The 26,164-nt window shown below is 26.4% G+C and overlaps 1 protein-coding gene across 1 annotated transcript in view; it reads left to right on the top strand.

Moving 5' to 3' along the window:
- Positions 1-23,710, top strand: part of LOC112601727 (PR domain zinc finger protein 10-like) — a 56,503-nt gene extending 32,793 nt beyond the window's left edge. Inside the window, exons 8-21 of the mRNA XM_025349483.1 lie at positions 4,457-4,642; positions 12,363-12,481; positions 12,542-12,699; positions 13,217-13,355; positions 13,579-13,713; positions 14,082-14,193; positions 14,354-14,472; positions 15,618-15,742; positions 15,868-16,036; positions 16,301-16,498; positions 16,587-16,670; positions 16,781-17,033; positions 21,321-21,412; positions 22,253-23,710. Coding sequence (XP_025205268.1) covers positions 4,457-4,642; positions 12,363-12,481; positions 12,542-12,699; positions 13,217-13,355; positions 13,579-13,713; positions 14,082-14,193; positions 14,354-14,472; positions 15,618-15,742; positions 15,868-16,036; positions 16,301-16,498; positions 16,587-16,670; positions 16,781-17,033; positions 21,321-21,412; positions 22,253-22,582 — 2,219 coding nt within the window. The 3' untranslated portion in view covers positions 22,583-23,710. The remainder of the gene's footprint in view (positions 1-4,456; positions 4,643-12,362; positions 12,482-12,541; positions 12,700-13,216; positions 13,356-13,578; positions 13,714-14,081; positions 14,194-14,353; positions 14,473-15,617; positions 15,743-15,867; positions 16,037-16,300; positions 16,499-16,586; positions 16,671-16,780; positions 17,034-21,320; positions 21,413-22,252) is intronic.
- The last annotated feature ends 2,454 nt before the right edge of the window (positions 23,711-26,164 follow it).

Raw genomic sequence — 26,164 nt, forward strand, 5'->3', positions numbered from 1 at the left:
TAATTTTGTTGCGCATTCATTATTCTGTTTAATTTATTGTAATTTATAATATATATTTGAGGAATGTTATATAATGTTATTTCATGTTGAATTGTTTCTTAAAAATTTTGTGTCAACATGTGGATGTAACCGTGGTTTGGTGAATTTTTAGTAATTAATAAGGTGTAGATCATTATTGTTTAACAAGATTATTGAGCAAATACATAAGTTATATTTTCCCGATGAAATTTAGTGGTAAGAGCAGTGTGATTCTTTTATCATGGACCTCTTATTATTTAAAAATCTATTTAATTTTTTGACAATGTTTTTTGATATTTTTTTATCATTATAAATGTTTAAGTTTTTTACTCTTTTGAATGACATAATATATTTTTTCTTTTCATATTTCATGCGAAATATTTTTTAAAGTATTTCAATATATAAAAAATGTGATTTAGAAGAGTACTTTTTGTGTTACAAGTATTTAAAGTATAGCGTAGTGAGCTGAGTACTAAACTGATAGCGGTGTATCCTTATACCACTTCATCCGCTTACTTAATGGATTTTGAAATAATAAATGATTCATGCTAAAATAATTACATGGAATATAGATATATTATTGCTTTTATTTAAATCAAACATCCTACTTGGTTATTCAACAAAACCGTTGTATGTTTGATCATTTCCAGTCCGTACATAAAATTCCATTACTCTAGCGACCGTTATATCATTATTAAATTGTAGATTTACATTAAGTTAAATATAATTTAATTTTGATTGAGCTTATTTTTAGAAATTAATTTAAGATATTTTGAGTTTTAATCAAATAAATTTAAAAATTTATGTATTGAATTACACAAAATATTATATATTACTTTTTTTTCTTTTTTTTTTTTTATTGAACTTAAGCCCGGAGACTAGGACCATTAGCTGTTGTAGGGGTTATGAACTGTGGTAGGGGTCAGGTTAATACGGTAGGTTGTTTTTTTATGATTGTTACGGTTGATAGCAAACACGTGTATGTGTGGCAAGGTTTTTAACCACTACGAGCCCGGGTGGTCACCCATCCGGGAACTAGTATAGCTGTGGCTGTTACTTACTCCCAGTCGCATTCTGGGTAGCAGTCAATGCACCACGCCAAGCCACTTATATATTACTCTTTGTTATAAAAGGGAGATAACGTATAGCAGGGGTAGCCAATATGAATAGGTTTGCGAGTCATATAGATAAATACAATAATATCAAGAGTAAATGCATTTTATATAATTTAATCATTTTTTGTATAAAAGTATACCTAAAAAATTAAAATTAATAATCTATATCTATACTTCTATACTCTATACTATCATACATCTAAAAAGGTAGAGTTAGTGAGGTTGTAGGGGATAATCTCTGGATCTACTGAATTGATTTAAAAAATTATTTTATCAATAAAAAGCCACATTATTTGTGAGTATCACATGCATACATTTAGTCCAATAAAGTTAGTAAATAGTTAGTTATTAAAATAAACGTGTAAGTTGTATACGCGGCGCGGTGGTCCGATAGTTTCCAGCTATACTTGCAATCTGACCTTTTTGTCTGTTAAATTATGTGCTTGATAATTTTTGTGTGTAGACATGTATCAGTTTTTTCGAGAAATTTTTCAATAAAAATAATTGCGCGTACACCAACATGTATGACGTATTCTTTGAAGTTTAAACGATAAAATACATACAGTTGTATATATATATATATATATATATATATATTATATGTATAAATGTGGAAATGGAAATCTTTATCACTCATCCGATTATCTATCTTGATTTTTTCTTAAATGAAAGAGTACACCGTGGATCAGTTTTAAGGCTTAATCTCAATTCTATAAGTGAATTGAGTAATTATTTCTTTATAAATGTTTATTTTTCAATATTATACAGCGCAGCGCGGAAAAATTAACACAGTCGTTGAGGCGTGTTATGTCCGATTACGATAAAACTTTGGGAAGTTGTACAAAAATCGAGATTTTCCAAAAAAAAAGCTGTATTTTGTATTCATTGATCATTTTTTCCTCGCTGAAGTCAGGTTATACCAATTACCATCTAACAAATTTGATATATCTTTGAGTTAAAAATTATAAACTTCTGTACACATCTCGCGGGACCCGCAATTTTTTTAATTTTTGTAGACTCCTAATATTGAATTTTTACAAATTAATGCCAAATTGTGTTTTTGATAATTTACACGGATTTTTTCATTTAAATAGGTTTATTATAGAGTAAAAATTTCATAATACAGTGAACTCGCGATATAAAGAATAAAACTGTCAGTCCCTTAAAAATCTCACGATATAACGAAACATTACATGTATTTTAGTTCCCTCAATATAACAAAGTTTTTTTGACCAAAGCTCTCGCTATGTATTTTAGAGCTTGATATTACGAATTTTACGAGTTTCGGCTATGTACAATTATCATAGTACGATAGGATAATATACATGAGGTCGTTATTGTATAAGATACTATTATTGGTTATTACTAGCTTGCTATTACGGTGTTTTTTTCGGCGATTATCATGCGATAAGATAAATGACTCTATAACGTTTGGTCACATTTTAAAATTAGACAATACAATTGACCAAGTAAGCGCAAATAGCTATACAACAAAAAAAAAACCGATTTAAAAAATAAATAAATATGTCCTATGTAATAAAATATTATTAATAAACAATAATTCATATTTAATATGTATGTATGTAATTATAATAATGTGTAATTTAATAAAATATTAATTTTGAATATTTTTTTAAATCTTGTTAAAATGAATTTTATTAAATTATTCTTTCGATATACCGAATTTTTTCCTCGGTCCCTTGAAATTCATTATATCGCGAGTTGACTGTAATAACAATATTAATTTAACTTTTTAATTACCTATTTAAACTACAGGAAATTCAAACTAAATCTAATAACATAAAAAAAATAAATATAATTTTCATGGGAGGGGTAAGTCTGATGCTTTGATATTAAATGTTGTTTATCATTCGCATTAACGCACCCGTATTTTTCGTAAAAATGATAATATACACGTTTTTGATTTAATTATTCTCGTGAAGGGCGTCCCGTTTTCCGCCAAAATCGACCTTTTTCGTTTACCGTCAGGTACAGTAATATAATATATTTCCTTTTGTCACCATCACTAATTTCAGTTTCTATATTCTGGTAACTCCTGATTGTAAGAATTAAACCAATATTTCAGGATGACAATTTTATTTAATCCAATCTTAGTTCCGTAATTTATAATTGGCTTATCGAGTGTATATTATTATGTAAAGATGAGTCATCTGAAATTGATAAATGGTTACATTATTTATTTAGCTTATTATTTTTAAATCCGAAAGATGTAAGTGATTGTTTCATCGACGACTTTATAAGTAAGTGTCCGATTAATGAAAGGCTACAAAAGTTTGCCAACTATATTTTGTAGAAACATATGTTTCTGAGGATTGTATTTATCCTCCAAAATTTTGGGCACTTGAATTTTCAAAACTTACACGCAACACAAAAATGCCTGTGAGTTATTTCATGCACTTATTGAAAATAATTTTTATCAATATTCGCCATCTCTTTTACGGTAGTTAAATGTTTTAATCGAGAAGTCCAAACTGGCGTTTATTGCAAATTAAGAAGTGTCGACAAACAAACTACACCGCAAAACCAAATTTTAAAATGACAAAAAAAAAAAAAAAAATACAGTATTTAATTGATTAGTATAAAATTAATGTAAAATCAATAGCGTATAACTATATAAGAACTATAAATAAAATAAATAAATGTTTGACCGTGATGTTGTTTTTACATCGTAATATTGACTTTTTTGTAATAACATTATACAATAATATTCTACATAGACACATAGTTGTAATAATTTTAATTTCAAGTATTCCTTGAATATTTTTATAAAAACATATATTTAATTAATAATTGATTACCTAATTATTTTTGTTATTTTAAAAATCATTGCTAATTATCAATAACTTCACATGTTTTCATACTAAGGGATTACCAAAATATATAAACTGAACTTTGTGGTGGCAGAAAAAGGATATTTGATATTTATATTATTGTACCGCCAGGTAAACGGAAAGGTCAATTTTGGCGAAAAAGTAGATCATCTTTCGTGGACTTTTATTTGTATCTTAGCACCCCCGCTTTTTTTTCGTTAACATGGATCCCTAATTGGTCAGAATCGACACCAAGGATTGTATAAACTACTTAGGGAACTTCTGCTTTAGAACCAGCAGTTTGGTCATTGCATGTCATGTTAATCAGTTTTTTTTTTATATATGTTTTTTATATACATTTTACATATATCTATTTAAAAATAAATTTAACATGTTACTCATCGCAATAGCACAAATTATCAAAACAATTTAGATTGAAGTTTAATATTCTGTTTTAATTAAAACTTTGTATTCTCATGTTTTTTTATGCAGATAAATCCAATTGGATGTGTTTTGTGCGACCAGCAAAAACGAAACAAGAACAAAATATGATTGTTGATCAAATCGGAGATTATCTTTATTTTACAACTACTAGAGCAATTTACCAACGAGAAGAGTTACTCGTTGGCTACAGTACATTTTATGCACACAAACGAGGCCTACATGTATTGCCTGCAGGTCAGTAAACTATTAAATATTATTTTAATAAATCAATTATTATTATTGAAGAAACACTTATGTGTATACTGAAATTGAGTTGATTTCGACTATTATTGTTATTGAGCATATTAGTTGTTATGAAAATGTGGACAAAGTGTTTAATTTTAGTTACTTGACAAAGAATATTGAAATGTATAATATTTAATGAAAAATAAATTTCATTAATTTTATACCTTTATAAAAACAAAAACGCAATATTTTCACTTCGATATTATTAAGTTTTTTTTCTTTTATGTGTATTATTCGCGTATACAATGGTTTTATATAGGATAGTTAATTTATCTCAAACGATATAAACAAGGGATGATAAAGCAGTTGTATAATAAAAATATTATTGAGTGCTTTCTCTGTACCTGTAAGCTATGGATTTGGAAAATGCTCGATATTGATGATATGGTTTAAATGCGGATGAATAATAATTGTTTGTATATTAGCTAAGTCAAGCGTAAGAGGAAAGGTCCGAGTTTAAAACCTTAAAAAAGGTATTAAAGCTCATCTTAAAATTCAATAAACGTTTCAATTTGAAATACTGCCATCAGTCATAAATTTAAATGCAGCAACATATAACTCGTTTTATGTATATTATTACAGATAGATAATTATTAAATCATACATATTATACATCATTAGTGAAAAGATCAGAGTAGTATACCAGTATACTAGTTTTATTAGGGTAATTTTAAATTTGAATAAAAAAAATCATAATATCATGTAGTAGTAATAGAACTCATATTAGGTTACAATAGAACCCATAAAATAACTTAAATTAGTTATTTTATTGTAATTCAAAAAATATTCAGCGTAGAAACTTAAAGTATACCACTATTACTTAAATCATCATTAACTATCATTTTATAATAAACTTCAAGTTACATTTCTGGAAAATATATTTGTTATTCATACTATAAACTGATTCATAATATTCTATTTGATAGATAGAAATATTGATTACAATAATGTATGATATAATATAATAATATTAATAATGTTTTTGTTAAAAATTAAATCATCCTAATTTTGATAAAAACAAATTTAAAAAACTTAGTAATAGTAATGTATAAATAAATTATAAAATATTCTTACAACTAGAGATACATAATATTATTCGCTTAAAATAATTTTTCGTCTATATTGGTTTATCCTTAAATTTAAATTTAACACTTTATTAAAGTGACTTAACCCATTCCTAAAACAACAAGTTAAATTAGACAAGTGTAATAAATTTAAAGTTTAAAATTATTTTATTAATTATTCTTTATTCGTTATTACTTCAATAATTTAACAGTAGGATGTAGGTAGTACTTTCAGTATTCAGACTTCTGTATTATTATAATATACATTATTTATATGTACAATTTTGATTTTTACATTACTTGCTATCTTTTATTGAATATTTCTATGTTTTCATAGAGTTTATTATAATTGTAATGTATTAACATTTTCAGTATATATTTCGTTGTTTTACATTAGTCATTACTTCATTAGTATACTATACACTATAATTTTTTTGAAGTCTATTATTAGTATTTTACGATAGTCGATAGTTTACTGTTTTATTATTAGATTTATATTGTGTTACTGATTATACATTTGAGTTATTTTACCAAACAAATTAATATACATGCAATAAGTACTAATTAGTACTAAATGGTACGTTGTTTGGGTATTTAAATATACTCGTATTATACGTTTTGTTTGAAAACCAGTTATATTCTCGCAAAACTGTAAAATAAAAACTATAATATTATTACATAACCATTTTTTTTTTTTTTTATAATGATATTTTTACTGTTATTTTAGTATAGATACCAGAATTTATTATAAATATTGTAGTAACTATAATAAATGGTACCAGTTATTTTAGATTTGGAACGAAGCGATTAATGTACTTAATTTTACAAGGTGAATGTATTTTATTTTAAAATTTAACCAACAACTCTTTCGATTCATTTATAATTCAAAATCAAATATTAAACCGTGTTCGAACTATCTAAACATCATTTATAATTACAGTTTTTATGGACTATTTGGAAAAGCATACTCTTTAATAAGTATGATAACGAAACCGATTTAAATAGCTTCATTATTAATTAATTATTAGTTAAACTTGAGTTAATTACATATTTCAATTAAATGTTTTGAAGCCTCTGCATGGTTTGGATACTGACTTCTGTGATCTTGCATACGAATTAGTCTGTCCGGCTAAAAGCTTAAAGGCAGCATATTCCTTTTGAACTGTCGTATTAGAGACACAAATTAAGAGATTCTGTTTATTACACGTATAAATATATTATAAACAGTCTAATAGCCATTGATGTTGAAGTCTAAAAATCGAAAAAAAATATCTCTTGCACTAAGTGTTATATTCAGTGGTTTAATCTGTGTTGGAATACGTTTTAGAAACCAAAACAGATTAACATTTTTAATTCCATTCAATAAACACATTTTAGTATTATTATTGACGTTAATAAAATAATATAAACAATTAAATGATAATACCATTAATATATACACTTGTAAATTAAATCCATTCAAAATTAAGAATAATAAAATAATTTTTACAATCAAGTATCAACCCAAAATATTGATTATAATTTATAATTCAACAGCTTATTCCAACAAGGCCATAAATATAAGTATTAAATACCTCAATATCTTCAAATTCAATTACTAATTATAATTATAATATTTCTACAAAAATTTGCTCATTTACATGGTAAAATTATGAACTTAATAATAGTGTTTAAACGTATTTAGTATTTTTTTAAAGAGCAGTTATAGTTATTAGTGCAAACTTTGCTGTGTATACATATAATTTTTTACTTCGAGAGTGCTGTATAACATTATAAATTTTTCTTAAACATTATCATTATTTATTAAAAACTTAAAATTAAACAACAAACCATACGAATTTATTGTACTAAAGTAAAATGTATAGTATTAAATATTTATATACTATATTTAATTTAGGTTAAGTTATGTGAGTGTATGCTAGGAGTTAGGATAGAGTAAACTTAAAAATGTTTATTTATATTAATACAAATGACTGGTTTAACGTATATTTCGTATTCTGATTTAAATAGTAACTATTAAACCAGTTTTATCGTTTTATAGTGATCGGAAAAATTATTCTATACTTTATAATCGCTTAATCGCGTGTGAAGTATTAAGCGAAGTTAGTTCATAATTTCTAATTTGTAGTTTTTTTAAATGTATGGGTTCAAAACACAAACTTTCCTAGATTTGTACTATTGTTCCTACTCTCCCCAAATTAGCTCCACAAAATTATAGATCTTAGTTTGTAAGTACTTGGAAGTTTGTTTTTTTAAATTTTTAAGTTGATTTTATATTCCCCAATGAGTTTTAAAAGCCTTAAGTTTTTCCTGTTATTTCAACTAATTTGGATAACTTTTAATAATTTTAATGTCGATAATTAAAATTAAGTAACAGTTATTTAAAAAAAAAAAAAATTGTGTAAGTATTGTAGTAGTTAACTTCCAAATTTGTTAAAAAAAAATTAGATTTTGTTTCAACTACTAGTTATTTATTCTAAATCTTTAACCATCCGGTATTTAATATGATTTTATACTTTATTTTGTTTAATATATTTGAACTAATAACAAATTTTTTTTTTTTTTTGAACTTAAGTCCGGCGACTAGGGCCATTAGCTTGTAGGGGTTATGAACTGTGGGTAGAGGTAAGGTTGGTACAGATAGGTTATTTTTACAATTGTTATTGTTGTTACGGTCGATAGCAAAAACGTGTATGTGTGGCAAGGTTTTTAACCACTACGAGCCCGGGTGGTCACCCATCCGGGAACTAGTAGCTGTGGCCGTTACTTACTCACAGTCGCATTCCACGACTGGTAGCAGGGAAGCAGCCAATGCACCACACCAAGCCACTATAACAAAATTTGTTAAAGCAATAGTTACAAAAATAGTTTTTTTATGCGCATATATTTACATTTAATTATATAGTGTATCTAATCTGTTTATTTAAAAATTAAAAATGGTTATAATATTTAGTGCGATTTTAAATTCCTCTGATTTTTGGGTTAAATTTAAAACATGTGAATTCCACCGGTACATATTTTTGACCCGAAAACATGTAACTCCACCGATGGTAAAATAAGTAATTACTAACTAGCGATCATTATGAATTATTATTTATTTTTTTTTTATTTGTTTAAAAAATGATATATCATATAAGTATCTAAATTTTAAATATATTACTTATGTATAAATAAGAAATCTGTTCATAAATTATGTACCTATTATCTATTGTAATTTATTATTATTGTTTTATTGTTATTGCATGCTAATAGTTTTTTATCAAACCATACTTTTATACTAATTAATTACAAATGTAAAAGGGTAAATCTCGAATATAAAAATAAAAATGTACCAGTAGAATTTACATTTTTTTCTCAGGTAAAAATATTGTACCGGTGGAATTTACATGAAAAAAGGTCGTAATCGGTGGAATTACATGAACCCAATATTTATTTATAGTAGGTTTATGATTCTGAAACTTTATTTTGCTTGGAAATTTACTGTCTGACATTTTTTAGTGTTGGATATCTATTTTGTATACCATTCATAATGGAAAAAATATTAGTTTATAAGTTATATTTTACATCAAAACTATTTTTTTCATGTACGATAAACGTTGTTTGCCGGATATCAATCAAGTAATGAAAACGATTTCTTATAAGCATGTTTCGTGATTCCAATGGAATTTTTTGTTTGTGCGTATACATTGTAACGGAGAAAGTAATGCTATTCTTGCGATCCCGTGAAATAAATTCTCACTGTTCTATGTAATGCTGTCAGAACGGTGTCAAGTATACAGATAATTTAAAAAGAGAGGTAGAAAAAATGTAATTTTATTATTGTAATATGAATTATGATGGTAAATTAAATCGACATATTATGGTTATTATGATTTTGGGCGTTATTTTAACCATAAGTATATGAATCAAACTAAGAAACTGAATAATACACATACCTATTTATATATGTACCATTAAAAGTCTTAGTACATGTCTGTTTGTATTTATATATAAAAATAGGTTGATTTATTTATTATTGTATAATAATATTACGTCTTATTTACCTGTCTAGTATGTTGATTTTAGGTGTATCTATCTTTACTCGCTGTAGGTACGATAAACGGTCGAATTATAATATGTATTTTAACGATAGCATGGTAATCCTTAATTATATTTTCTACTGTTAATTATCTTTTTAAGTATAGTGCTTACATGAAATTATTACGATGCAATATATGCGTGATATGAACATACCAATGTAGATTTCGGCTATAATTAATTCTTGTACATTGTTAAGTTATAATTTTTGATTACTCAACAAATTAACTAATGTAAAATGACGTACAGCTTGAGTGGCGTACAACTAGGAGTAACCTAACTGATCTAATATAATATTAGTAGTTAATGTTTATAGTTTTTTTTTATCTAGTTATAAATAAATACAAGGATGACGTTAATCGAACTTTACAAATTAAAAAGATTGTGTTAATTTATGTAATTCACTTTTATTGTTTTCATTTTAATCAGATAACTACATTTTGATACCTACGTGTATTAAATATTATAAAGTTATCATAATAAATAATAAACTATTTAACGTATAGTTAGGTTTGAGTTTGAAACTTTCAGTTTATAATTTCACTATAATTAATCGTATTACGAGTATATATATTCTATTTAATACTTCATTCGATTATCTTTTTATGGGCTTTTCTGCTTCAACTTGTCTGGATATTATTGGGTCATTGGTAAAATATCTTGGTAGGTATTAATATAGCCATTTTTAGTTAATTATTGTGTTCATTGATTTTTAATAAAATATTTTTATATAGCTGGAAATAGGTATTATATTGACAGTTAGACGTTTCAGTAAAATTATTTTTTATTGAATTATAGGTATATATATATATTTTTAAAATTGAAACTCATATTTAAATTTTATATTTGGTAGGAAAATATTTATGCAAACATAATGAACATATAACTTCAAAAAAAAAAGTATATTGAATAGAATTGTATAATATTTTAATTATACATAATTCATATTTTTAATTATTAATATTTTATATTCAATATGTTACGGTGAAAGACAAAAAATTAGTGAATGACGTAATTCCCCGGTCAATGACATCATTTTCCAAAATGATTCGATTATGTAAGTATATGATGTAAAAACTACATTTTAAACTCAAATGTACATCTTTTATTGGCCATTGACGTTATTACCAAAACTGGCGGTAAATTATGATAAATCTCAAATATTACATTGATTGTTTTATTTTAGGTACTATTTATAATAATTATTTATTGTTGTTGAGTGATTAATTTTTTTACTTTAAATATACCTTAATTTATTTTAGGTATATCTTTATTTATCCTAAAATATATTGTCACCTCTCTTATTACTCTTGATAATTTTGTCGATTGTTGCTTTAAATTTATTCTGGTTCTCCATACCGCTAGAGCTAAGATTTTGATGACTTTTGCATTTTTTTTCTTTTTCTTAAATTGCTATATAGTTCTAATCAAAAACTAAATTTGTTTTGTCCTATAACAATTTATGACGTGTAATTTTTATTTTGCATTTTTCTAATTTTTTTGTATTAAATGCATTTTATTGCATTATTTATTTAATTTTTACAAATATTTCGTTAATTTTATGTAATTAAACTCATTTTTGTTTATTTCAAGCTTTTTGAATATGTTTTGTATTGGTAATCCCGATTACCTACTCCAGTCCATTGATATTAAAAAGTAATATAATTAATTGTCAATTCAAATTTGAATATGTTTGTTTAATTTACTTCTTAGAATAGATTTTTACCTATTTTGTGTAAAATAAAAAGTTAATAAATAATAATTAATAATAATTTTGCATTTTTGTATATTTTTTAGGTCATTAAAATCCTAGCTTTATGACCATACCTAATTAAACAGAATTATAACGCTATAATGTAATTTAACTTTTATTATATTTAGTTCATGAGGAACATATATTATTACAAGTAATTATACAACACGCGCTCGTCACATATATAACTCGCTAAAATATGTGCGTATTTACTAGATACTAACTAATTAACTAATAGATTATCTCATATAATTACTTCGTTTATCGACGTTATTGCTATAGTTGGGATTTTCGTTAATGTTTCGTTAATCATGATATTTTTAATTAACGAAGCTTATTTGTGTATGTACACACTTATCACTGATCGTTCACACCCACATTAATGTATTGAACATTATTCTCTAACTAAACTAGGTTAACTATTGACGATAATAACTGGGTAATGTCTACATTTACAACATTTACCAATTTTTAGGTAAATTGTGTCATTTACCGGGGATTGACGTAATTTATCACGTTTACATCATTCGCTTTAACATAATATATACATATAAAATATTAATAATTTTTTTACAAAATTAATTGTTATCTATTAGATTAAATAATATAGGTATAATATTACATACAAATTTGCATTTAAGTATGTGTCAAATATTATACAACACTTATATTAATAATACACCGCAAGTATAATTGTTAATTGTACCATTTGAATTTTGCTAAACGTAAAATATATAAGTATTAATTATTAAGTATAATAAAAATATTTGTTTAGAAAACAATCATGGCATTTCTCTTCATGTACGAAAACCGTTTAAATCGATGAAAGTATCTCAAGAGTTATACAAACAGTCTGACCATTTTAGAAATAACTTAACAAGTAAAGGAAAAATGGTATGTTATTAGCAACATCCACTTAAAAAGTTTTACACAATATTTTTGATTATTTTCTAGATGAGAACATCATCAACGATTTGCAAGCATATGACAATAAAAAGAAAAATATCCAATCGATTTGGTAAAAATAATGTACAGTGTAATCTTTGCGTCAATGCACAGAATAGTTCTAAAAATAACTATAAAATAAAATTAAGATCGAACAATAGCATCAGGTGAGTTATTGTAGTTATTATTTGCTACATATAGAGTGGTTTTAAATTCTTAGAGAAGCGATAAATGAATTTGTTTAAAAGGTGTGTTTTTTGTGTTTTTTTTGTCTGTCGTCATAAATAGGTAATTAAGTAAGGAAATATAGAAATTTTAATATAAAACTATTTTATTTAGTCCTAACTCCTAATTAATTTTATATTATTTTGTTGTTCAAAAACAAATAGTTGTAAATTTTTAAAATTTAAAAAAATGTTTATATTAACATTTTTCATAAATGATATAATTTCCAAAACGGTTGACAATTTTTTAGTTATTATGTTCTAAACAATTTTTATTATATTAATTATTATTAATTATTTTTGTTTTTATTTTACATTAAATCAGTGCTTACTTAATGAGATATAATCGGCACCTATTGTACAGCAAAGTGATTACTGATTACTTACCTACTTTTCCAATAAATTATATTTTTTAATTTAAATTATAATTATTAATAATTAGTCTTTGTTTTATTCTTAGAAATATTTGGATGTGTGTAGCCTGTGATTTGAAGTTCTCAAAACGTGAGACAATTTTAATACACAGCAAAATGCACGAAGATGAGTTTGATGTCGATCGAGTTACGTTAACCGATACTAGCTGTCCAGAATGTAATTCTGTAAGTAAGAGATTTGGCTGTAAAACGAATACCAAGAATCTTTATTTAAGTCTAAGTAATCTTCTTTAATCTTTTGTTTTGGGTATTCAATAATTCGTTAGTAATTTAACTTAAAAATGTTGTGGTTAAGAACAAACCTTTTTTAGCACTATACATTGATGCTTGTCTTATATTTTTTTTTTTTTACATACTCTTTATCATGTATTTTTTCTATTTTTCTTAGGAGTTTTATTTAACTGAAGAACTTATTAAACACGTTTACGTGCACAGTTTCACGGATAACCGAATGGGCCCAGGTGGTACCATTTATAACTGTTATCAGTGCGAAAGGAGATATAGGAATTCTATTCATCTAAAGGTCAGTTTTTGTATGAATTATATTTAAATAATAATAATCTTTCAGATATTTTGTTGAAAACGTGAATAATACAAAATACAACTATTAAAAAATTTACCATTCAAAATAAATTGTTTTAAAGTAGATATATACAATTTCAAAGTCTAATTCTATCATTAGTTTTTTTTTTAACGATACTTACCTACACATAAGTTTTATTACACTTAAATAGACAGTAAACGTCAATCCGTAAGTAATAAAATATAAAATTTATGGATACCAATAAACTTGTTTGTTCATTTTATGAAATTCTCATTTAAAATTTAATTTGTCCCTTTTTGTTAGTTGCTTTGTTATTATTATTTTAGTTTGACATTTTATTTGTTCAGGCACATCAAGCAAAACACAAAGAAAATGATCTCAAACCTTATAAATGTAACATGTGTGACAAGCGTTTTATGAACACTGTCGTCTTAACGTGTCACGTGCGCACTCATTTTGGTTGGTACAATATTTAAATATTATAGATTTTTTTTTCGTTATTATTATTTGTAGATATTAAACATTTTTATATTATATTATTAATTTATATAGTTTTATCTACTGATATAGACGTTGATTGCATGACTAGTTAAATAATAATATTTTATATATATTTCAGAGGGTGTAATTTATGACTGTCCCATGTGCCGTTTAACGTTTGTTGATTTGAAATCATTAAGGGGACACGTATATTCGCATGCGGTGAACAACATCTTCTATTGCCCGATGTGCCCACTCGTACGATTATATTATATATATTACACTGCCTCTTCTTCAATTTAACTTAAAAAAAACAATGCCGCTTATTAATATGAATATGAATTATCTTATGTACTTATTTACGAATTATTTATTTAATAGTATAAACTATAAGGCGTTCTCTCCTCAAATGTGAAATGATCACTTAAACTAAAAATGTTTGTAGTGTAATATCGAATTGTCTTATTAACTACTACTAAATCTAACTCAAATTTCTTCTTAGGGGACATGCTGCATAAAATTAAGTTCAGTATTTATAATTTTATGCGATATTATTGTGTGTACGTAGGTAAATATTATTCATAATAGGTGCTTTTTAGTTATTTCTCATATTTTCTATGGTTAAATAATTTGAATAAATTGGTTACAAAATATTATAAAGCAATTGTCTAAATGATTAAAATCATTATTTTAGTTATATAAACACGTATCTGTTTATTTATTATAAAATATTATAAAATTAAAAATAAATATTACAAGTTACCTATTATAATTTATAATAAAATGTGAATATTGTCTGTACAGTAAGAGTTAAAATATGTATGCTGATTAGCTAATGTTGTATACATTGTGTAATTAATGAAAAACTAAATATGCAGTAACAATAATAAAATGTTATATTGTATAATATTATAATATACCTATTTTATTGTACTCGCAATGTTATTGTAAAATAATTCAATCGTGTAAGTTATGTCCTACGTTTTTTGGTAAGAAATATGTGTTGTTAATAAATGGATATAACGCTGTAACAAATATCATGTAAATTAATGTTATTGGTGTGCTAATAATTGATGAAAAAAAAATTATTATTTCACTCGTTTGGATGTGTCTATGTGTGTGATGTGGGTTAGGGAAAAGGCTGGACGTAACGTAATGCCATCATGTTATTATTAAATAAATAATTCGTTGTTAAGTGCCGAAAAATTAAAAAAAAATTGTGAAAATTCATGCTTATTAGTGGCATATTTTTTTAACCTTAATAGGGGAGGAGCATTGTAATCTATATAATTATATTTTTATGTCCACTACTTTATTACCATCATTTAAATAGATATATGCAATTATATTTCGATGAACGAACATAAAATGTTTTGATTTTTGTTATTGTTTTTGCATTGCAGCAATTTAATACTTATAAATTGATCAGAAAGCACATCCGAGCTCGTCATCATGGTACTGAGTTTGGATGCGAATACTGCAATAATTCGTTCACCAGTCGTTTTAATCTCAATTTACACATGCTTAGGTATTTATTATGAATATTTCTGTGCATGAAACTTATAATATTTATTAATACGATTGTATATAAGTACTATAGACAACAATGGTTGATATATACATAATATATATTTGTTATTACTTTATTCACAGTCATTCGGACCAAAGGGATTTTTTGTGTACCATGTGTGGTAAACAGTACAAGAGGAAAGACAAACTGAAAATACACATGAATAAAGTTCATTATGCCAAGAAAAAGCCGTCGAAAACTCAATTAAAAATAGAAGCAAGAGAAACGAGAAGAGCACAACAAATTCAATTAGTAAATAATAATAATTTATTCAATGCTTATTCCATACAGCGATCAAATTTATTTAAAATTCCAATACGTTGTATTTTATTCAGTTTTTAATTAAATTAATATAACTATATGCAGAAAAATGTCATGATTTATACTTAACAATGCATTTCATTGTTGTAGTATTCATAATTATTGTAAATCTATTTTATTCAAAATATTTCAAATTATTATGTATATTTTGGTAAATACACTTTATGTATTAAATTAAACAACTATATTTCTTAGAGAACAGCAAAAACAATGTTGGAGTATGAAAGTTCAGAGTTCAGATGTGACAAATGTTTGGTGGGTTTTAAAAGAAGAGGCGTTTACGTCAATCATTTGGTGTTGAGACATCCTGAAATAAATCTTGACTCTGTTCCGTCACTTAACCAACCAGTCTTGTCTAAAGCCAAAATGTACATGTGTCTGTACTGTGATAAAGTAATTAAATTATTTATCTTAAATAATATTGTATATCCGTAATTAGGTGATAAATTCATTGTCATTATAATATTTTAATTCGCTTCAGATGTACAAAACGAATGCTAAGCGGAAATCTCACATACTTAAAAATCACCCGGATTGTGAACTCCCCGAAAAACCAACTGATAAAGTAAGAAGTATAAAATTAATAATGACATAGTGTTATTAGTATGAGTTTAATTGTAAATAATTAATAAGAATATTAATATTTATTAACCACTTATCTATTGGTGTGTTTAGACAGTTACTATTGATGATAGTTCGTCCAGTCAAGTGAATACTAGCACTGTTGCCACTGGGTCGTCCCAGGCGCACAGTTGCCAGTGGTGTTACAAACAATACGTGCTAAAAAATAAACTTTTAAGACACCAACGGGCTCATCACTATCACTTGTTGCCTCCATCTCTACAAGAGCCACAACCATCAAAAAAGTTGGGGCATAAAGTAAAAAAAATAGAACATCCTTCTCAAACGGTCAATATTCAGTTTACCGGTAAGTGTACTTTAAACTTACATCTATCATGGACTCCTAAACAAATATATTAATTAAGGTCTAATATCTCCTTAAAGAAAATACTGAACTGATTTTAATAAATGTTATATCAATAGATATCTGAATTTCAGAGAATATTTCAACCTAATTGTTTCAATTCCTACAGGTTACTTTAGGGTACCTCATACAGTCATACATGTAGTTTATTTTGGCTCATGATATTCTAATAATATACCTTCTACTTAAAAAAGAAACAGGCTCATAAGTTATATAAAAATTTAAGTGTTCTTAATTGGTATAATCATTTTTAGTTTTTGCGTGCACATGGTAAACAGGAATCAAAATGTCTGTACAGATTTCATATACATAACATTCAATTAAATCTGGTTCACAATCCGAAACTATTTTAGGATAATATCTATAAACTCCGTGAGGTTTTTCAATCCCCAAAAAAGTTCATATTGATGATTTAAGGGTCTCTGGGGACCAAGCTGCAAATCTGTTTGCTATATATTTTTTTTCTGTCTAAATCACATACGATTTCTAAGACTTCGTTAATGATAACTAAAATCATTTTCGTTTCTTTCATCAATGATTTTAGTTACCATTAATGAAGTTTACGCAGCCAGGTTCAGGGCTAGATGATATCGCTGCATCATTGCTGTATCACTATCGAGATTTTTCGTCTCGCCGACCTGTTCAATTTTTAACAAATCACTTATAGGAAATTCCTTTCCCTCTATTTGGAAACAATATTTGGTCACTCCGATATTAAAAGTAGGAAATCAAGCCGACGTTAAGAACTACCGATAAATTTCGGGTTTGCTTTTCTAGGTAAACTTTTTAAGTTAATTGTATTTAAATGATTCGAAAAGAAATTTCATTTAGTAATTTTAGTTGACCAATATGGCTTTTCTCCGGATAATCTACGGTTATTAGCACTATTGATTTTAATTCATACGTCTATGAATCATTTGAGCGAAAGCAACAAGTGGACGTAATCTATACAGATTTCTCATAAGCGTTTGACTCGATTGACCATGGTACCTTAATTTATATGTTTGATAGACTTGGCATTGGATACATTGGGTTCACCAATGGGTGAACTACTCTTATCTTGGTTAATTTTATATTTGCACGATTACATCAATTTATTAATCTCTTTGGTGCAATATCCATAAGTTTTCGGGTGTCATCTGGGGAACCACAAAGTAACCATTTAGGTCCCTTACTATTTAATATTTTCATCAATACAGTTTCTCTATAATCTCATTGTATCGGACATTGTTCTTTGCAAATAATGCGAAGATATTTTTTCAATTTTAGCTATGAAGGATTGTGTAATCGTCTAAAATGTTTTAGATAAATGTATTAATTCGTGTAACATTTTTGAATTGTCACTAAACACAAGTAAATGCAAATTTATGATTTTCTATCGTTCTTGAAGAATGCTTAAAATCGATTAATGCTTAAATGGACAACTACTTGAATGTGTTAATTAGTTTAAAGATCTCAGATTTTTTTATGTTGCATCACTGGATTTTCATCTACATATTGACTTTGTTGTTGATAAAGTGCTGTGTTTTCGACTTTATTAGGAGATGCTTTTCAAATTTGATGACCCAAAATGTATTTTTGTACTCTATAACTTTAATATAATATCACTTTTGGAGTACACAATTATTATCCGGTCTTCATATATAATGAGTAACACACATAGACTTGATAGAGTTCAAAACCGCTTCTTAAGTTTTACAAGGAACAATCTTAATGTTGTACATTCTCCTCGTGATTATATGATACATAATATCATCATTATAATGATTAATTTAAATTCAAGTCACTTCATGAACGTACCAATATTTTTAGCTGTCGTTTTATTCAGGCATTGTTTGGAGCTAACATCGACGCACCTCGTTTACTAGAACGACTTAGCATTCGCATCTTATGTAATATCCGTAATAAAGACCCTAGGCCGTACCAATTTTACAAAAAATACACTCCCAACAAGAATGATATCCATATTTAATAACTACCAATAATTTTCATTCATATTAACACATACATTCTATTGTTATTACATTTACGTATATTTATTATATCCTTGATATTTTGTTTTGTTAAAATATTTTTATCAATGCTGTTAAAAAAGTCAATTGGCAATTTTTAATATAAATAATAATATTTTGTTTATGTATAGAATTTCCATGATTATAAAAAAAAAAATTATATTTATTTAAAATAAAATAAAATAATGTTCAATTTATTGTTTATATTTTGAATTGTACAACAAAAGACAATGTCCTTATATTTTTTCTTATAAGATCAAAATTTACTTAACCAATTTTTATGAAAGTTTCAAGATTGTTCTTAGAGGTACCAAAAAAATTTAAAGAGAAATATTGAAAATATATCAAGTACTAAATCCAATCTACTCTAGGTAAATTGTCCATCTAACTATATTGGTAAAATTAGCGTATAAAGAAAGTTACATCAATTTTCCCATTTAAATAAGTCACTAAAACCGAAATATATTTATATATATTTCAGTATTGTATGTTTGTTTATTTTGCCCAAGACATAGTCAAATTACACAGCTAGTATTATATATTTTACAGTTATACAATAGTATGATTTAATAATGTTTTTGTATAGTTTTGGATTGTAATAAGCTTTTAAAATATATAGAGAATATAATATAGTTAAATTTTTAACTTTTAAATGATTATTTAAGTGTTTAAAAATTATGATTTTTTTTCTCTTACTAGTTTAACATTTCCTAAAAATTTTTGTTCTGATAAATAAGAGTGTATTTTTTGATTTTCTTCGTTAGTTACTCACTAAAATGCGTAATTTTACTGTGTTGTATATAATTCAACTATTATAATAGTTCTATTATTTTATGTTGAATTTAAATTTATGTCGCATACTCCTAACAAACATGATGGTATTATTATATATTTATCAATGCACGATATAATCATAATAGTATTTATAATGTCAATATTTAAGACATGCTGATACTACTTTTCACAGGCATTAGACTCTAATATAATCTGTATACCTACAGTCATAGGCGCAACTAAACTTCTAAGGTATAAAAATTAAGAGGTGCTAAAGACCCTTTTGCACCTCTCTAGTCGCACCACTACCTACAGTATTCCATACTTTGTTTAGTATAAATCATCACTGGCCTATTACATGTTATCTTAGTGTTCAAGTGTACATGAATATTTTGATATTATGAGTACTGTGTGCAGCTTCTATTATACGTACATAAGTGGTATGCACTAACTAAATTATTTTCATTCAGCATAAAAATTTGTTATAATTATACATATACTTATTAATTTACCTAAAAAAAAAAACAAGTTTTTGAGGGTTATAACTGAATGGTACATCAATCATAAATAAAAATTCATGAAAACATTTTTATATAATATGTAGTCTATAATAATTTGCTGAATCTAAAATCTAATTATTTAGAATCATAATTGGATTACGGTTTCTCAAGTTTATTTATTTAAAAATTTTATTATTTTTAACGGATTAAATTATGAATATTTTATAAATTTTTAATTAATTTATGATGTAGAAAAAAGTGTTTCAGACTTCTAAAGCGGAGAATAGAGAAGTACCTTTTGAGATTATGATTTTTGTGGTCCAGGTTTTATTTGTTAATTTTGTCGTGATGTGTTATTTTTATATTTATAACGATATTGTTTTATGAGGTATTCAATTATTTCCCTTAATATCCTTGAGAAATATAATTAGAAGCGTAATGGTAGATTTAAGTGTATTATTTTGAATAGGTCGTCCATATCTTCATTTTGCCAATATTTAATTGAAAAGAAATCTAATTTCATGAAAAAAAAAAAAAAATAATAATAAGTCAGATCTTACTACATTCTTTTTTATGATGGCAGTTATGTAAATATGTTATTGAACTCATTGACTGTAATCTTAATGTATTAATCTCTTCAGGCACTGAAATTGCAATATTATTAATTATCATCAATCTTGTATATGAGCTTAATTGATACATCAAACGTCTGGTAGTTCGAGGAGATGAGTAATACTCAATTTCCAGTTAATCAAGAGCACAAAGAAAAAAATAAATATTATCAAGTATACTCGAATATGCACATATGAAATGCATGGGCATGAGTAGATATTAAATTTGGCCTTAATTCGGAGCGAAAACACATGAACTCGTGTGTGTCGGCGAACATATTATTATTCATTAATTATTACCGTTAATGTTATTTGTATTTATGTATGTTACAGATACGGACGGTTTCGAATTAACGGCCACCGACATACAGCTGGACAATCCAATTGAACCGGGCAGCATAATAGCCATCAAACGGCCCATAAAAGTAAGCTTGGTGAATACTGTTTTATATAACGCGCGTGCGATCGATTTTACCGTTGCGGATTACAACGGATGTAATGATATGCAATAATATACGTGGATGTATATTGTACAGAGTATGCAGAACCCCAGTCGGATTAATGGTTATATTATATTTCATACGGAACGATAGTGTGTGTGCCTCCAAAAGCTCTGTCCCTTCATAACGACTGTCTATTGGTGGTGTTTGTGATGAATTTGGGGATTAAGTGTATCAGTTTATAACTTTTTTCAATTCGTCCCGGCGTTTGTACTATCACCATTGGGTCCAGTTTTCCATTTCTACATAAAACGTGTTTTTTCTACGCCGATCAATAACAAAATACTGTGCTAACACGGCGTTTTAGATAGATTTTCTAGCTACACCACTTTTACTGATGGTCATTTTCTGTTATCTCATCAAGACGATATCACAACATTTTTTATTGTCTCCGCCTTACAAACGTATGGCATGGCAAATTCGTTTTCAGAGATTACAATTTTGTGTAATACTGTATTGTAACTTATTTAATTATGTTTGAGTTGACTTATTATCAAACTTAAAGTAAGAAAATTATCCTTGCTTTCTATGATATTTTAATTTTTAGTTAGGTATGAGAATTTTTAAATTATTGTAATACTATAGGTACATACTCCTAACTTGCTTAAAAATTAAAATATCGTTAAAACTTCACATGAAAACAGATGTTTTTCTTACCGCCTTCTCAAAGATATTTTTTAATACATTTCAATTTTATAGTACAATAATACTTGTTATATATATATATTTTTAAAGCGCTTTATTTATTTTTTTTCTTCGATTTAGGACAATTCCGAGTACATGTCGCAGGCTATGCAAGAATTGGGCTTGAGCACGGCCGACAACAGTTTGAACGAAGAGCAGTACTACCGGATATTGGACACGCAAGGCGATGTGGCTTACGCGCAGGCCATTGATCCGCCGGTCACTTTATTGACGTTCGATGGCCAGACCATTCAACAGGTGTTGTCTTCGTGCAGCACGGCTACGGTACCGACTACTGACGAGTGCGCGGCAACGACATCGACCGGAGTCGTCAATTGTGCGATGTCGACTGAGGGTCTTCAGTATAGCAACACCCCCTCGGCCTCCGCGGCGCTATCTCGACCGTCTTAATCGGTGCTTACTTTGTACATGACTTAAGTGATAGCTGTCTTACGTTAAAGACCGTACTTGCTTGTTTTGCGTTCTGTTAGAACATGTCAATGCGAATTCGAATTTTTGTTGAGAGAGTAATAATATCCGCCTATATTGATCGTTTATGTTTTCAGCCGAGTCATGTGTCTTTTAATAATAATTCCTATCCTTTTCTTGAAGATTTAATAGAGACACGATTCTAGTGTTAGTTGTTGTTCGGAAGAACTTTCGAGTAGTTTCTTGTTGCATACCAATTTTAAACTAGTGTCACCGTCTTTCGGTCGATTCGCATAGGTTGAATATGATTCCCTAAATCATATTACCCTTGATACCCTATATCAACTTAAAAAAAAAAAAAGGTGTATTACACTAGTTCCGAAATAAATGCGACGAACAGTCAAACACTCATGAGTGTGCAATGTGCATACACGCATGATTTATGTATGTGTTTACTCGTAATAGGTATAATAACGCAGTGGGACGTTTCTAGTATTTTTGAGATTTTTGTCCGCATACATAGGTATATACATACAATTCCAATTTGATTTCGACAATTATTAACTTCGCCATAGTTTATGAATGTACTTATATGTATTACACTGGTCAGCCTTATATTCGTCTACTAGTGTGTTTACGAATTTCAAAAATATTATATTTTGTAATTTTATAATTTTATGCTTATGTGTTCCAAATCTCAAGTTCCTTGTTTATAATAAATGTGTGATATTATTGTTTTTATTTTTGCATGCTTTCTCTGTATTGCTGCCGAATTTATTGTTTTGAAAACTAGTCCCAAGTTATTGTTGTTTTGAAATTTATCTTTGAATAAACAAAGTGTATCATAATAGTTCCACAATTTTATATTGAAATCAAATACAAAAAGTTGGTTATATCTTCACAATGTGTCTACAACATACTTTTTATGATTATATTAAATCTTTAAATAGATGAGTAAATATAACAGTAAAGAGTACACCACTATTATAAAATTTGATAATGTTCGATGCACCTTTTACCTACAATTGTCTTAAAGTGTACCTTCTCCTTATTTCCATATTAACTATCCATTAACATATAATCACAAATAATTATCGATTTAAGATTATTTATAAATTATTGACTTATATAAAATTAATTTTTAAAATTAATAATGTGTATTAGTTTTTTGAAGTTTAGGTAAAATAAAACAAAATTATATTATTTTATTATATAGATAATGTATTGTAGCTAATTGATTATCAATTTGGTAGATGTTATAATTTTAAATTTTTAGGTGCTATTATGTAAATAACTATTGTTTGTTTTTAATATATATATCATACAGAATATTGATTAAGAATATACCATTATTCCATTATACCATTATTATGATGAATGATTTGTGTTTCTTAAAATACATTACTTATCATCGATATTTTTGCATAATATTTCATGAATATATGAATATTTATATATTATTTATATATATTTGATGTATAAGGGCTACTTCATTGGAAATTTAACTCCAAATATGTTCATGTAAACACATTAGCCTTGACTATTATGTATAATATATACCTTTAGTCTATTGTATTAATAAAGACTTATGGTCGTTTAAATAAAGATGTCTTAGCAGTGGCATAGACAGGGGGTTGGGTGTTTAACCCCCCACCCCTCCATTCTATTTCCACATATAATAAATGTATTGTTTCTATTATTGTATATTTCATTAATTTTATTTTAATATTGAGGTGTTTATAATATATTATTATAATGTTGTATATTCATAAGTTTACAACTAAACTTTGTTCTTGAATAGTTCAATTGGATAACAAACATAACAAAACAGTAAACCTAAGTTTAATTTTCATTTAACCCCCTTTGCATAATCTTGGCTTCGCTACTGTGTTTTAGGGCAGTTTATATTGAAAAAATAACATATTGTATTGAAGTCAGTCTTATAGCACGAATGAACAATATTTTGTAGGTACTTGTATCTCATATTTTTTGATATTTGTTAATTTTATTTTGAATTGTACCTATCTAAATATTTTTTTTCTGTTAGTCATTTTGTATCTTTTTTATTAATTTTATGTAATAGTATTAGAGATAAATGAAAAAAAATAATTTTTAAATTTAACAATAGATTGTAGTTAATTTAATCATTTTTAAATTGACATCATTTTATTTCAATAGGCGATTGTCGGAAGCATAGAATTAACCGTAAAATAAGTTTAAAATTATGTATGTTGTACAAATTATTTTGAAATTTGTAATAAAGTTAAAAATCATATTATTAAATATTGATAATTGTAAATTTTGTATTTAAAAGTCCAAAATGTATTATGTACAAATATAATACTTTCAGGGCTATAATGAATACTTTTAAAAAATATTTGAATAAGTAAATAAAATGTGATTGAAAAAAATATTTAAAATAATACTTATTTATCCATCTTATTACAAGTAATTTTTAAATAATCGAAAATTATTTTTGTTAATTTTATTTATTTGCCTAAATGGCCATTACATTTTAGTTATAATTACTCAGAAAAAGTAGTTGATATTAAATTTTTATAATTTTCTATAAACAGGAATAGTTATAACGAATTCAATTTAATTTTGAAATGTGTAAGATATGTATTAAATTTTTATTATGTATAAAATATATAAGTATATGAGATACGATGAGTACATTTGTATTTAATACTCAAAAAAGTATTTAAATATTGATATTGAATTATTTTTACTCAAATATTTTAGTGTAATGTAAGAAATTGTTACACTATCCCTCAATGTCTATAGTATAATCAAAATAGATACTTATTACTTACACATATAATTTTATTATTGTATTATTATTAGAGTACACTTCACCATTCAGTATAATACATTTATAAATATTTAATGTACCTATCTATTAACCATATCTATAAACCATATCAAAGACGTAACCTACTTCTTGTAATCCTAGGATTTTATATTATTACGCCGCAGAGCCCGCTCGTTTGAGTAGAATTTTCAATTTAAAACTATAGCCCTTAGTCCTTACTTATTTATAAAAATATATATTTAATTTAAAGTCTTTGGGGGTAATGAGAAATATCAATTCATTAAGTATTAATGTATTATTCTGTCTCTGATTTAACATAATCATTTATTAGGTGCAGTGTAATATATTATGATATACCTATGTATAATATATAAGTATACTTTGATGGCTGCGGTCCATCCGAGTGAAAAGGTTTAGAAAGGGAGTAAATGATGAGTACCTATCTCCCATTTGTGCCTACCTGCAGTTTACATTTCGAGACGAGCTTTTGCGCACCACAATATGAAAAGATTTTACAGGTTCCGTTCATGACAATATAAACTTGCTCTCTGGATACCGTTATATGACTTATCGTACTCACTCACTAATCAATATTAATATTATAAGTGTGTGCGCCACTGAACAAATTGTTTCAAAAAAAAAAAAAAAATAATAAATCATGTGTCCACTTCTGACTATAAGTGGCAATAAGGCCCCAGAATTTTAATTATGACGTTATTTATGCAAACGCAACGGTCCAATAGTAGCGA

Source organism: Melanaphis sacchari, unplaced genomic scaffold, assembly GCF_002803265.2.
Source record: "Melanaphis sacchari strain LSU unplaced genomic scaffold, SCAv2.0 Contig7_pilon_pilon, whole genome shotgun sequence".
Taxonomy (NCBI): Eukaryota; Metazoa; Arthropoda; class Insecta; order Hemiptera; family Aphididae; genus Melanaphis; species Melanaphis sacchari.